Below are 15,836 nucleotides of genomic sequence, written 5' to 3' on the forward strand. Positions count from 1 at the left end.
TATGATTTTTTATTATATTGGAAAAAATCAACAGGTCGCGTTTTTTGTAAAAAATCTCCGAAATACATCGCGGGAGTTTCACACTCCCGTTGAAGTTTATGGAGAAATTTCAAACTTCACGGAGTGAACTCCGTGAAGCTTATATTTGTGCTTAAAATCCACGGGAGTTGAACTTCCCGTGGAGTTACATGTCAACATTCCAGACTCGATCTCTGGCAAATTGTGAACTGCAGCTTTCCGGAGTTCAACTCCCGTGAAAGTTGCAGTCCACAATTTCTGCCAGAGATCGAGTCTCTGCGAAATTTGGCACTGCAACTTCACGCGGACTGAAATCCCGTGAAGTGCCAGGTCACCAACATGCCACAGCTTGTGGCAGGTTTTGATATTATTTACCTGTATATCCATATAATATGTCAATATTATTTGGCAAAACAAACAATATATACATGATTCAACAATGAATTATAACTCATATTATATGCCAATTTATTGCAAACGAAGAATATATACATGATTCAACCATGAGATTAAAACACACGATTATGTATTCATTGGAACAAAAACATTTATCTTCAAAAGTTCTAGTATTTGTATAATTGCAGGAAAGTTACACAAATTTATCAAAATAAGTTCATATGAACCAATTATAGCTCCCCTCCTTCCTCTCCCTCTCTCCACCCTCCCCTTCGGGCTCTTCCCGCGGCCTGGCGATTACCTTTGCTGTGCAGCCGCAACTAATCTGTTATCCGAGCGTGTATGAAGAGGTGCGAAGTGCCGCTCCATCGGCATGCCGAAGTGCCGGCGTCATCGACATTGTGAAAATGCCGGCGTCATTCCGGCATTATCGGCATGCGAAGTGCCGGCTCCATCGGCATGCGAAGTGCCGGCGTCATCATCACGCGGCCGTCGACGTCGAGCGTACGCCCGTCCAAATGAGCGAGACCTGTCCTCACGGCCTGCGAACTCGTCGACGTGAGTCTTATGGAACACCTGCGCTATGCTCTTCTTGATCCTGCTGAGGAGACCTAACGCCACCTGATCCTGAATCTCAGTCACGTGCGCATCAATATCAGCATCAATGCTATCTAAAACACGGACCTGCGTGGTAAACAATTTATTAAGTATCAACTCAATAAAAAATATTATAATTTAGCTTAGAAACTTACGTAATCTCTCTCGTTCATCCCACTAGGGATGTAACTATCTGTCGGTGGGCGTGGCATGTGTCCAGCTAAAGGCTGTGGGTCACGCGTGATCCATCTACGTGTGATACCCCAATACCAACGCATATACGTGGTATAGTCAACAGCTGTGGGCCTCGTATCCTGTATGCAATCCCACCTCTGAACCCACCTGCCTATGTAGTCCGCACGGACTACGGCCCAGTCAGTCCGGTGCGATGTAGGGCGCCGCCGACGATTGATCTGCTCGACAGGATCTGGAATATGCTGAGAGAGTGTAAACTGCCGTAGCACATGGTCCGGTACATGCATCTCTACGATCTCCCAACAGATCAATGGAACTCTGGCTCTCCACAACTCGGGACTATCTCGACAGATAGGTTCAAGAGAATGTATATCGAGCTCCGGCGGTGTATAGGGTCTCCACTTGAACTGAAATAAAATAAAACATTTATCTTTATCAGTATCATACAGAAAAACTATAATATTCATACTTCTTGAGTTTTATATTTACCTGTTCATGCTAGAGGCCATCAAGCTCATTTCGGTAAAACTGACGGTGACGCGTCGCTGATTTGTACTGAGCGTATCGCACGTTATACCTATATGCAGAATAGCGAATATATAAGTACAAATATTCATGTTACGAATGAAATATGTGTGTGTACAATTATACCTGTATGCCAACGGATACTGCCCCTCTAAGTCACGGTGCATAAGTAAAGTGGGTCGTCCAATATGAATGCGCTCCCATGACCAAATATGTATCAACGTACAGCATCCATTAAATTCTTTATTCTGCATCAGAGATACTCTACTCAATTCTCGATACAAATATGCCAACACCGCACTGCCCCACGATAGTGCCCCGCATACACCAAAATCCTCCAGCAGTGGCAGCCATCGTGCATGTACGAGAGTCTTGCTCGCATCAGGAAATAGTACGCACCCTATCATGTGCAATATGTATGCACGAGCATGAAACTGGAGCGTCTCATCAGAGGCATCCTCTGGTATGTCGCCCTGAAATGTCTGACGAAGCCACGATAGCTTCATCGCACCACTCCTCAAGTCGGGAACCTGTCCAAGTAGCCGGCCACATACCTCCGGCCAACTATGATCGTCGGTGCCCGTAACTACCGGTCCATCAATCCGGAGCCCAAGTATGACGTCCACGTCCTGTAAAGTGATCGTGCACTCCCCTATATGCATGTGAAAGGTGTTGGTCTCTGGCCTCCACCTCTCAATCAAAGCAGTGATAAGCGGCCAATCAAGCCTGATATAACGAATCGTCGAACACGGTCGAAAACCGGCCTGAGCGATCAAAGCTAGTACCCTCTCATCCTCTATGACCCATGCCGAATGACTATGGGAATGCTCGATCATCGTGTACTCTGGTACGGGTTGCACATAAAACAAGAATCAGTTTTAAGTATATTCATTAAAAAATTATATTTATCGAAGAAATATATATCTAATTTATTCGTATTACCTCTCCCGAACCAATATGGTCTGAACAATGACTCGCCTGAAGGTACAAAACGTCGGGATTCTCCGGTCCCGGATCCATAATGAATAGACCTGTGATTAAAATATGAGCATATATACAAAGTGCAATGAACACAGTATCATACATAGCATATTACAAATTGGTTCGGACATAGTGCAAAACGCTACATAATACAAATGCATGGGTGAAATGAACGGAGTTGCATACAGAACATATTACAAATAACGAGTATCATACGCTTCAAAGATAACAACTACGAATGACATAGTGCAAAACGATACATAATACAAATCAACGCCTAATACTAACTGGACACCTATTTTTGTTGTGACCCGGTTGATCACATCTACTGCACTTATTTCTCCTCCTAGCTCCTTCACGTCCGTCATCCATACTATTTCTAATACGCACGGAACGAGGGCGCCCCGCCGATCTTTTATACAGTGGAGGTAATATCCGTGGCCCATCTTGTGTCCAATGTCGACTATCGTATGGTGGACGAAAACACTCTTTGTAGGTTTGTTGATAGTTGTATGCAGAATACCAAGCGTCGACAAATTCATAATGTGAAATGCGAGCACCACCCTGTAGGTCGGAGCAAGCTGCTACAACATGTGAACAAGGAATCAATTGTAGTTGCGGTACATTGCAAGTGCACGTACAAGTGTGATCCACCAACATATTGACTTTGTAAGAGCGATTTTCTCTATGGGTTATTCCCTCGAGCACCTCCCATTCATTAAAACTGTATCGTACAACCTGAAAGGACCGAGCTTGTACAATCTGAGCCGCTAGCATTTCATCAACATTCGGTGTTAGCTGGGAGCGCATATTTTCACCAAGTTCTCGACGTCGAACAAAGAATTTATTAAGCCTGTAAAAAGTTTTAGCAACTAGTGCCTGTATTGGCATGCCGCGTGCTCCCCTGAGCACACCATTGAAGCTCTCAGACGCATTCGTAGTCATCATACAGAACCGTCGACCGCCATCATCACATAAAGCCCACTTATCAACATTGTTTGGACCCAAACTAGTTTCGATCCAATCATGTGCGGCTCGTGTTTGGACCCAAACTAGTTTCGATCCAATCATGTGCGGCTCGTGAAGTGAACTTGATCCTCTCTCGTATTTGTTCATAAACATATTTTTCTGTTGCACAACCGGCTTGCCAAAGTAAGTCTTGAACCTGAGCGTTTCCATACTTCTTCTTGAAGTTGTCTCTAATATGTCGCAAACAATAGCGATGTGCATGTGGTGACGGGAAATGTTGTTGGAGTGCTCTTGGAATTCCTTTCATCCTATCGGATATGAATGTAATCGGCCGCGTCCCCACACTAGGGATATGATATCTAATGCATGCAAAAAACCAAGCCCAATTCTCTGTATTTTCAACATCAACCACTGCGAATGCTAAAGGAAACAACCCGCCATCCGCGTCAACTCCGGTTGCAACAAGCAAAACGCCTTTGTATTTACCATATAAGTGAGTTCCATCAATGCTAAGAAGAGGACGGCAATGACGAAACCCCTCAATACAGGGCCCAAATGCCCAAAATACACCGGTGAACCGCCGTTCTCCGCCATCAACGGGGTCCGAAGATACTTCGTAGACAGTCCCCGGATTTTCTCTTTTGAGTGCTTCAAGATAATGAGGTAAAATCTCATACGAATTATCCCAATCCCCGAATATTTTTATCATCGCCTTCCTCCTAGCATTCCAACACTTGTGATATGATACATCCAAGTTGGTGGCTTTATGCACTAAAAGACGGATATCTTTCGGCCTTAGATCAAGATCCTCCCTCAGATGCGGTAAAATCAATCGATATATAAAAGAAGAGGACGCATTCTTGTTATTCATCTCTAATCGAGGATTGCTACAAGTGTGGAGTCCATTGTATGCCGTGATTTTGAATTGCCCACCTACTCTTGAACCCGAGCGTGAATTAAGCTTCCACGGACACCTCGCATTGCCGTCGTGGTGTCCACTATTATCTTCGACATCGTCATCTTTGCGATAGAAACAAACCACATTATAGCTTGTAGTATTATTTTTGGTTGGCCTGAACTTCACATTTTTTGCAATGGAATACGTGCGAATAGCATGGATCAATTTATCCTTACTCTCGTAAAGATCTCCCTTGATGAATGAGAAGTCCTCGGCCTGTGTATCAACACCGCTATTAGTGCCAATAGGAACACTTTCCATCGCGGAGTTATCAATCCATTCATCTCCTTGAAGTTCATCGGGCGGCGGATCCTCTAAGTCGACATACTCATTATTAACATAAGCCCCGTCGATGTGTTGGTTTTCCCCATCATCATGATCTATCAAGGTCATGCTATTAATTTGTAATCCCTCCTCTTCATCATTCTCGGATTCAACACTTGCATTATCTTCTTGAATTCCCGTGTTAGTATCGAAAGCATTCGACGTGCCCACGAACGAAGGACCGCTCATGTATTGTGATTGTGTCCAACATTCATCTTGTTGAGGAGATAAAAAGCCTACAGAATCAACTTCAGGATCCTCCAACATGCGGGAATACATTCCTTCGTAGTTCAACGATTTGCCCAAATCTCTCTGATGTTTTTCAATGAACAATTCGACCGAACGCTTCTCGTCGTGTAAGACATGAATGAGACCCATATCGTAGTCACTTGATATTTGAATGCCACTTGTTCTGTTCTCCACAACAGGATAATTGCAAACCACACTGAGGTGATACTCACGTGAGTTAGTTAATGTAAGTTTGTGTAATTCATTAACCAAATCATCGAAAGTACACGATTTTGTTATGAACAACGGTCTCGTCGTGCCTCCTTCATAAACGGGCATATTATTCTCGAGGTAATTAATCTTCCCATCATAAGAACAGAGAATTACAATTCGATCATTCATCGTTACCTCTGAAGAGTGAAAAATTCAATATCAATATTACACGAAAAGCCAAATAAATATTGATTGTTACTAATTTTTACATTTAGGTAGTAACTCTAATTTCCACATTAATTGATAATTTCACCTCTAAATACGCAAAATTATTTAATACGTCTTCACAAAATTCATAAATAATTCACAATTAAATTCTAAAATCTAATTTATATCATACATATGTAAAATCTAAAATCTAATTTTTCTTCACAAAATCTAAATAATTCACAATTAAATTCTAAACTCTAAATTCAATAATTTTCGAAATTATTGATAATTTTCCCTCTAATTTCACAAAATTATTGATAATTTACACACTAATTCATCACAAATATCACAAAATTATTGATAATTTCCCCATTGATAATTTTCCTTCTAATTTTCACATTTATTGATAATTTTCCCTTTAATTTTCACATTTATTGATAATTTCCAATCTAATTTTCACATTTCTTCACAAAATTCGTAAACAATTCACAATTAAATTCTAAAATCTAGATTTCTACATGTAATCACAATCAAATAGTGGGAGAATACAAAAATTAGAGGGTATAGCTTTTTTAGAAAGAATTTACCTTTTTTTTTTGAAAATCTGACTGAGATCATTGAAGCGAGGCGGCGGTCGGAGCAGGCGGCGCGCGGGCGTCGTGCGAATCTGGGGCCAGCTGGCGGCGTCGAGAGGCTGGTGGGCGCGCGGCTCAGGTCGGAGGCTAGGTAGTGAGGAAGTGATATAAAATTTTGTTGTATCTGAAATGTGTTTGTTTAAATAAAATTTTTGGTTATTTAGGTAATAAAGTTGGTATTTAAAAAAGATAGATTATGTAATGGTTTAGGTTTAAGTGGTAATGGTGTATGGCCGACGGAACTGGAAAGGCGCGCGTTCTGGTTAATTAGAACGATTAGCTGAAATATTAATGGTTTGGTGTGTTGTCTGGGTCTCGGGTGGGTCAACACGCGCATGGGTAAATAAGGCGGTACCAAACTCCACGGAGTTCAACTCCGTGGAGTCTGCAGTGCCACAATTTTCCAAGACATCGATCTCTGGAAAATAGGCACTGCAACTTCACGGGAGTTGAACTCCCGTGAAGTTGCAGTCACAATTTGCCAGAGACTCGATTCTCTGGAATTGCTGACTGTAACTCCACGGGAGTTCAACTCCCGTGGAGTTTTAAGCACAAATTAAGCTTCACGGGAGTTCAACTCCCGTGAAGTTTAATTTCTCCATAAACTTCACGGGAGTTGAACTCCCGTGATGTTTCGGAGATTTTTTTACAAAAACCGACCTGTTTTCAGCGCTGGGCTGAAAACAGGTCGGTTTTTGCAATTATTATGAAAAGGGGTCGGTTTTTGCAATTAAATGTCTAAAAGGGTTGGTTTTGAAAATTTGTCCGCTTTGGAAAATACACATAGTACATGTATAAAAGTGGGTTTTGGGGGCTGAGCCACACTTTTTTGATTCTTTTAGGGCTAAAGAGTAAGAGAAAAAGTTGTCGGGGCTGGGCCACATCTGCTTTCTGATTTTGGGGCCTTGACACATTTTTCTCAAAATAAAAATACTGTGTTTTATGTTTTTGTATGAATTTAAGCACAAAAACACTATGATTCTCAAACACATAGTACTTTTGTTTTGACCAAAACACCATAGAAATTGAGGAAACACCATGGTTCCCAAATACTCCCTTAAATAGTTAGGCACTGATTTCTAAATATGAAGATTTTGAAGGGTAACTTCAAACTACTAAAGATTTGGGGGACAACTCTCGTAAAAACCTAAGAATTTAATGGGAAAAGAGACTGAGGATGAGAGAAATAAAGAAAGAAAAGAACATAGATAGCCGATTGGTATAGAGAGCTTATTTGCAAAATGTCGTCTCTCATTTAAGAGTGATTATTTAGACCCAAAATATAGGACAAGTCGATAGAACAACTGATATGGAAAGAATATTTTTAATTGTTTCAAAAATAATTTTATATTTTATTTTTGAATTCTGAAATTTAAAATTTTCACGAAAATGATTAGAAAAGTACTATTTTCCCAAACTTTCACAAATAAATATTAAACTAAAAACATTGAAAATCATTTTTTTATAAAAAGATAAAAATATTATTTAAATTCAAAGCATAAACAAGAATAATAGTTTTATAAATTTTTTTAAATGTAAAAACTAGCTACAAATGAAAAGTTAATTATAAGCATAACCAAACAGTTGCAACTCTAAGTTGTAAATTTTAAAGATTGAGCTAAACAACTGTAATTACAGTTGTATACAAGAACGGTTGTGACGTTTCAGTTACATGTAAATGACACTTATATTGAAACTATAGTTGCAAACCACTCGATCATTACCTAGTACACATCAATTAGTAATTTTTAAGAAGAAAATATTTAATTAATATAAGATCTTAGAAAGACAAATGAAATGAGCTTGAATAATAGAAATTGTAAACTAGGAGAAAATTTTGTTATGTATATCATAAAGAATAGTTGAAAGTTTCTTGCGGCTACGTGTTCTTTAGAGCTAAACAAATATGTCATATATTTTTGGATTATTTGCACTTAAATACCATAATGTTGACAAGTGTGGGGATAAGATTACACCCTATTTTGGATTGGAGTAACTAGAGCTGAGGAAAGTTAGGGTAACCAGTAACTTTGTTTCATAATTTATTTGAGAAAGGTAGCAGAAGAGAGGTTAGTTAAGATGAATAATTGTATAATTTTGTGCCCCCGTCAAGTTGGGGTGTAACCGCGGGAAAACGAATTGATCAAAAAATAATTGTCATGCATGGAAAATTTTACCCTCTCAAGATCAAATCCAGCGGCTCATGTTGAGCTTTAAATTCTCTTCCCTTTCCTTTATTGAGGTTATCCTGACGGGGTGAAATAAGTTCCCTTCTATTCTCCTTAACTTTTTCTCATCTATTCTACGAAGCCATCAAGTTTCACTTTTGACAAAGAAACACAAAACTTTCAATTTCATTTTCTCATTAGCCCCTATTAAAAGTAAGCCCTTATCTTTAACTCACTAAGATAAATATGTCAAAGAATTTCTAATGAAGTTGGAGCTTTTTCTCTAAAGGGTTTTTTATACAAAACCACCACAAAATATAGTGGTTTCTTGGAGAACCACTATAAAAAATTTTAATTTTCATAGAACCACCAAAAAATATACTGGTTTTTTAGAAAACCACCAAAAAAATTTTATAGAACCACCATGAAAATATGAATCTTTTATAAAGTCCCACCAAGTCATAATTTACATCAGTATTTTGTTAAATAATAATAGTATAATATGACCTAAATGCTCATTATGACAACATTTTAGAGGGCATGAGTGGGGGTACTTGGAGGAAATTAAAACTTTTTTGAGGGAGTTAACAAAGTTTTAGAGGAAAGTAATATTTTTTATAATAAGGTAATCTCGAATGGAACCCAAGATAGTGAGAGCCATACCAACCATCTGGGTCATTAACGATGTTCAGGTATTTTGTTAGTTTGAGAAATATAATAATAGATTAGGTGGTCCCACCATGATGATATTTTAGGGATTTAGCATATTATTTAGTTTAACATGATATAGATACAAAATTATAATTTGGTGGACTTTGTTATGGATGCATATTTTCATGGTGGTTCTATGAAAATAAAAAAATTGTGATGATTCTCCAAAAAAATCCACTATATTGTGAATGTGACGTGGGCCAACCCACCACGTGAAGAGATCAAAAAAAGAAAACACGTGAAGTTCAAAGAAAGTGGGGGCCACGAATGTTGTTGTGAGGAGTTTTCGTATGTGAACATGTGGGGGCCACGAATGTTGGTAGGAGTTGATTGAAGGCCCACCCGAACTATAGCTATATATAGCTGATATTTCCTAGGTTTTAAGTGTGCAAGGTAAATCGCAGAGGGGGTTTGTGCAGGGAGAAACAAAATCGGCTGTATTTTCTTTGTTCTTTTGGCAGCGTTCTTTTGGGCGACGTGTAGAGGAAATAGGAGCAGCGAAAGCAGCGAGCCGCCGACTTTGTGCGTGGATTTCTGTGTAGTCTTTTGGCTGTTTTGAGAGAGATAATAATGTGAGGGTTTAGATTGAGTGATTGTAAACTCTAGTTGTAATTCTCTCTCTAATAGTAGATCTCCCCCCTCCTTACCCCGTGGACGTAGACAGTTTACCGAACTACATAAAATTAGTTTGTTTGTGTTTGTAGCCATTGTAATAGTTTTTAGGATCTCTCGACAAGTCAGTCCTAGAACTGATGAGAGGAAGAGCCGATATCTCACTTTGTTGAGATATTCACTTCAGATTCTTATTTTCTTGGTGAGACAAGAATTCTTATCGATCTTTCTCTCTTATTATGCACCAGAAACTCTGCCAAAATTTTCACTGCGCACAACAAGTGTTTCTCCAATGTTTGACTCAAGATCTAAAATATGATGTGATGAATGAGACTTCTGCAAAGAAGATTTGGAAGATTCTCAAAAGCAAGTATTTGACAAAGAGTATTGAGAACCGCTTGCATTTGAAGAGGAGACTTTATCGCTTCCAGTTGAAGAAGGGAACCTTAATTAGAGATCACATGAACACCTACACAAAGCTTCTTGCGGATTTGGCGAATGTGGATGTCATGATTTAAGATGAGGACAAGGCGTTGCTGTTATTGAGTTCCTTGCCCGACAAGGAATATGAGACATTCGTCCTTACTCTGATTAATTAGAAGGCATCTCTTTCGTATAGTGAGGTCACTGCTGCACTGGTGAATTATCAGCTTCGGAAGAAGGATAAGGAGACTTTGACTGAATCGGTAGTAGAGGCGTTGGCCGCAAGAGGGAAGGGTCCAAACCGAAAGAATTAAAAGTCACAGTCTAGAGTAGAACATCCTACAATTAGAAAAGATCAATGTGCTTGGTGCAAGGAGACTGGTCATTGGAAGAAAGACTGCCCAAAGCTCGACGAATGGATGAAGAATAAGCAGAAGGGAAAAGAGAAGCAATTATCATCAGAAGCAAACATCGTATCGGATGGGAATATTTCTGACTCTTCTATTTATTCGCTTTCTATCAGTCCTACATGGAGCTATTCGGAGGAATTCGAGTGGATGTTGGATAGTGATGTGACCTATTATGTGTGCCCTAGAAGGGAATGGTTTTCCGGTTTTGAGAAGCTGGATAGTGGTGTGGTGTACATGGCTGATAACCGTGCATGCCAGATCCTTGGGATAGGAAGAATTCGCATCAAAATGTTTGACGGGACTGTTAGGGAGTTAAATGATGTGAGATATGTGGGATAGGAAGAATTCGCATCAAAATGTTTGACGGGACTGTTAGGGAGTTAAATGATGTGAGATATGTTTATTCTTTAAGAAAGAACTTGATCTCGATTAGATCTTTGGTTGGAGAGGGTCTGAATGTTCGAATTGAGGACATGGTTCTCAAGATTGTGGAAGACTCTCAGCTTGTGATGAAGGGCGTCAGGAGGAATAACTTGTATTACTTGACTGGAGGTATAGTGGCAGGTGGAGAAGTAACGACTTCTATTGATTTGACTAGACTGCGGCATTTGGGGCTTGGTCATTCCAGTATTGATTCCTTGCATAGATTGAAAGAGGGTGCGAAGACCTGTAGTTTAAAGTCTAGTGAACATGTTAATTGGAGCAAGAAAACCAAGGTAAAATTTGGCACCTCTATTCACCGTGCTAAGAGTCGTTCTGGAGGTGTTCACGTGGATGTTTAGGGGCCTCCCAAGGGGGCATCATTAGGAGGTAATAGGCGTTTGGTTTTTTTTGTTAGTGACTGTTCTAGGCGTGTTTGGGTTGCAACCAAATTTCCATTGGAGAAAGTCCTAGTAGTCTCTAAAAGTTTGAAGAAGTGTAAGATGGACATAAAGGTGAATGTACTTTATTCTGATTTTGTTAGGAGGTACAAGATGGACCTATTTCTGTATTGGAGCCGAGCTCACGGTATTTCAAGACACTTTGTTGGAAGGAAAATCTTAGGGCAACTTGATAGGGTGGTAAATTTGGAGAACCGTGCCTTGCTGGAGGATGATCGGTATTTGTTGTCAAGCAATAGTCTGCAGAAGAGTTTCCAGACTGAGGCTTCGACATATTCAAGCCATCTTATTAAAGAGTTGTCAACTGATGTGATTGAAGGTAAAACTCCATTGGATGTTTGGTCTGGTAGTGTCACTTCTGTTGAGGCTCCGATGAGGGAGCTAATTTACTCTCAGCAGGTGGAGAGTATTGGACAGATCTTAGATGTATCACAGCGGGTGGAGTGTGATGCTACTCCACATTGGGTAAAGATTACTCCAGATCATACTGCATTGTTTGGGATTCTAGCTGAGATGACACGGCTTAGGGATCATTTGGATTTGAGTGCAGATGATGAGTTGGGTTTTGATTCGAGTGCAGCTAGTAGACGTAGTTTGGATATGACCATTGGTTCACCTCAGGTGGAGGTGTTTGAGGCCATTGGAGGTGCTATCAGCCGCAGAGTTGATGATATTGGAGAAGGGTTACGAATTCTTCTATTGGATTGAGGTCGTTCGTGGCCATTTGGATGAACTACGTGAGGCATGATTCCTTGAGCAAGAGGATACGTAGGCAGTCTTTATGATGCAGCCGGGTTGGATCTTGATGGGGGTGAGATCGATTTGGTGAGTAGATACCGACGTTTGGAGAGTGGTCACATTCTCATTTGGGTTCTAGACTTGTTGTGAATTGAGTCCGTTGTCGTGAATTGTTTCACGGCATCCTGGACGCAACAAGTGGGACATTTATTTTGATTGGTGTCGGCTCAGTTTTGGGAAAACTTCGCCGAGGTGGAGAATTATGAATGTGACGTAGGCTAACCTACCACGTGAAGAGATCAAAAAAAGAAAATGCGTGAAGTTCAAAGCAAGTGGGGGCTACGAATGTTGGTGTGAGGAGTTTTCGTATGTGAACATGTGGGGCCCACGAATGTTGGCAGGAGTTGATTGAAGGCCCACCCGAACTGCAGCTATATATAGCTGCTATTTCCTAGGTTTTAAGTGTGCAAGGTAAATCGCAGAGGGGGTTTGTGCAGGGAGAAACAAAATCGGCTGTGTTTTCTTTGTTCTTTTGGTAGCGTTCTTTTGGGCGGCGTGTAGAGGAAGTAGGAGCAGCGAAAGCAGCAAGCCGCCGACTTTGTGCGTGGATTTCTGTGCAGTCTTTTGGTTATTTTGAGAGAGATACTTGCGTGAGGGTTTAGATTGAGTGATTGTAAACCCTAGTTATATCTCTCCCTCTAATAGTAGATCTCCCTCCTCCTTGCCCCGTGGACGTAGGCAGTTTGCCGAACCACATAAAATTAGTTTGTTTGTGTTTGTGACCATTGTAATAGTTTTTAGGATCCCTCGACAAGTCAGTCCTAGGTTTGTTTGTGTTTGTGACCATTGTAATAGTTTTTAGGATCCCTCGACAAGTCAGTCCTAGAACTGATGAGAGGAAGAGCCGATATCTCATTTTGTTGAGATATTCGCTTCAGATTCTTGTTTCCTTTGTGAGACGGGAATTCTTATCGATCTTTCTCTCTTATTGTGCACCAGAAACTCTGCCGAAATTTTCACTGCGCACAACATATATTTTATGATGGTTCTATGAAAATAAGAAATATATATGGTGATTTTCTAAAAAGTTACTATATTTTGTGTTGGTTTTGTATAAAAAACCCTTCTCTAAATTGGAGTTTTTGCCGTGAAAGAGAGAACTGATCACCTGATAACAATTATCGAGGCTTGGGACGTGGCAAGGAGTTGCAGTTGGCTATGCGTAGAGGTTCAAACTTCGGCGATAAAATGGAAGAGAAAAGACCCAATAATACACATATGATATGATGTTGCCCGCTCTCAAGCTATTCTCATCCTCATGAATTTATCGAGTGCTATTTGCTTCATTTTCTGGCTCTTAAGAATAAAGAGTTATAGGACACTCTTCTCTTGAAATTTTGAGCTAGCCAACTCTTGAGGCCGATTCCTTTTTTTAACCACTTTTTTATTTGTTTGTGTAGAATATGTAAAGTATTTATTATCTTTGTTGGAAACTTAGTTCATTTTCTTCTTCACATCTTAATGATTCAATTGATGTCATCTAGGATTACATGAAAGACAATTCTATTTTAGTGATTTTTTTCTTTCTTTCTTTCCTTCTCTCTCTCTATCTCTTTACAAGAAGAAAATAGTTTTGATTATGACTAAAATACTCCAAAAAACGGTCAAAAAAAGACCAAATTTTGAGGGTATTTTGGTCATTTGACTAGGGGGCTGCCTCTATAAATAGAAGGAGTTTTTATTTGTTTTTCTCATCCAAAACTCATCTACTTCTCTCTAATATTCTCTAATACGCTCTAATACTTTCTTATTCTCGCTTTAGCTTTCTAATTATTCAATCAAATGGCTTCCTCCTCTGATTATGACGGGCAAATTCTAACTCCCAATGTTAAAACGAGTCCTAATACTCCTACTGTATGAGCTACAGTTACTCCTCCTACCGATGTTGTTCACGAACCCGGTGGCGATGATTCTGCACTTAGAGCTCCTACAAGGCCGAGATCCCATGTGTGGAACTTCTTTGAGAAGATAGAAGTCACTAGGGATCAACATTGTAAGCTCCTCACCCAGAAGACTAAGTGTGCGTTATGCGGCCATATTTTCCAAGCTCATCATAAAAACGGTACCAACCACCTTAAACGCCATTTAGAAAAGCACAACAGAGGTCAGACAACACCTCAGTGATATCTGACAATCTTTACTCTCCCAATCCTCATCGTCCGGTAGTCTCAGTAGTTGGAACTATGACGCAATTAAAACCAGGAAATGCGTCATCAAGTTTGTTATTCTTAAAAACCTTTCTTTTAAATTACTAGAAGATGATGAATTTGAAGATATGATTACAGATGGTTTTTATCTCGCATTTAAAAAGTTTTCTCGTCAATCTTATCAACGTGATATTTTGAAATATTATCATGAGGAATAAGCAAAAATAATTTCTTATTTTTAAAATTTAAATTGTAAATTTTCTTTAAGTTCTGATACTTGAACATCTAGATCACAAACTTGTTATTTATGTATCACAACACACTGGATTGATGATAGTTGGCAAATGTTTAAAAGAATTATTTTTATTACATTTAAATATTCACATAATGGTATTAATATTGCAAATTTAATAATAGAAGAACTCATAAAATTAGAAAATTCAGAAAAAATATTTTCTCTTTTCACTAGATAATGCAAGTAATAATAATATAGTTGTTGATCATATCAAATCATCTTTGCTATTGCTATGTCATAGTGATATTTTTCATATTAGATGTATGTGTCATATTTTAAATTTAATTGTTCAAAATGCATTTGGTGAAATTAAATCCATGATAGAAAAGGTTAGAACAATACCTTATGCTCATAATGCTTCTGAACAAAGACTTAAAAGATGAAAACAATTGTGTAAAAGAAAATTTTTTAAACCCAGATTAATTCCAAAAGATGTTGACCATAGGTGGAATTCTACCTATGCAATGTTAAATTTAGCAATAAAGTATAAAAAATTATAAATAATTTTATTACTTTCTATACTTTTAGTTCTAGATATGGTAATATGTATGGAATAACTGACGATGAATGGTCAGTTGTATATAGTGTAAAAGAAATGTTATAAGTTTTTTATGATGCTACTATGTTATTATCTGGTTGTTATTATCCAACTATTATTCAAACTACTTTATAAGTTTTAAATATTCAAAAAATATTTAATAATTATCATATGGATAATTATTTTGAAAATATGATTTTTCAAATAGAAAGTAAATTTAATAAGTATTTTAAGCATATTCTTATTATTTTTGGTTTGGGGATTCTTATTGATCCATGTTTGAAGGATGTTGGCCTTCAAATTTTGTTAAATTCTTTGTATGGTAACATGATAATAGACACTGATGATGGTCAAACTATTACTGCTCTTTCTCATCATAATACTATTAGAACTTATTTTCAAAGATTATATGATGGATATGCAGCTAGATATGGTGTAAGTACACATCAGCCTATAGGTTCTGCTTCTACGAGTTCAAGTCGGGGCAAAGATAAGAGTTTTTATAGGGAATTATTGATAGCTGAGCTAATTGGTGGATCTGAATCTGGATATGGATCATCAATGGAAGTTTCTAAAATTGAACAATATTTAACTGCATATTTAA

The 15,836-nt window shown here is 38.7% G+C and overlaps 1 protein-coding gene across 1 annotated transcript; it reads right to left on the reverse strand.

Moving 5' to 3' along the window:
- LOC109842485 lies at nucleotides 97–1,493 on the reverse strand. Its single transcript, XM_020411356.1, has 3 exons — nucleotides 1,167–1,493; nucleotides 826–1,098; nucleotides 97–393 (listed from the first exon to the last, which is right to left on the reverse strand). The coding sequence occupies exons 1-3, from the start codon at nucleotides 1,491–1,493 to the stop codon at nucleotides 97–99; spliced, it is 897 nt and encodes a 298-aa protein (XP_020266945.1).

This window comes from Asparagus officinalis, chromosome 5, assembly GCF_001876935.1.
Source record: "Asparagus officinalis chromosome 5, Aspof.V1, whole genome shotgun sequence".
Taxonomy (NCBI): Eukaryota; Viridiplantae; Streptophyta; class Magnoliopsida; order Asparagales; family Asparagaceae; genus Asparagus; species Asparagus officinalis.

Coding starts and splice junctions, on each gene's coding strand:
- LOC109842485 (XM_020411356.1), bottom strand. CDS start 1,493: ATGCATGTACCGGACCATGTGCTACGGCAGTTTACACTCTCTCAGCAT. Junction 1,099..1,166: donor GGATGAACGAGAGAGATTAC/GTAAGTTTCTAA, acceptor TTTACCACGCAG/GTCCGTGTTTTAGATAGCAT. Junction 394..825: donor ATAATGCCGGAATGACGCCG/GCATTTTCACAA, acceptor ATGGATATACAG/GTAAATAATATCAAAACCTG.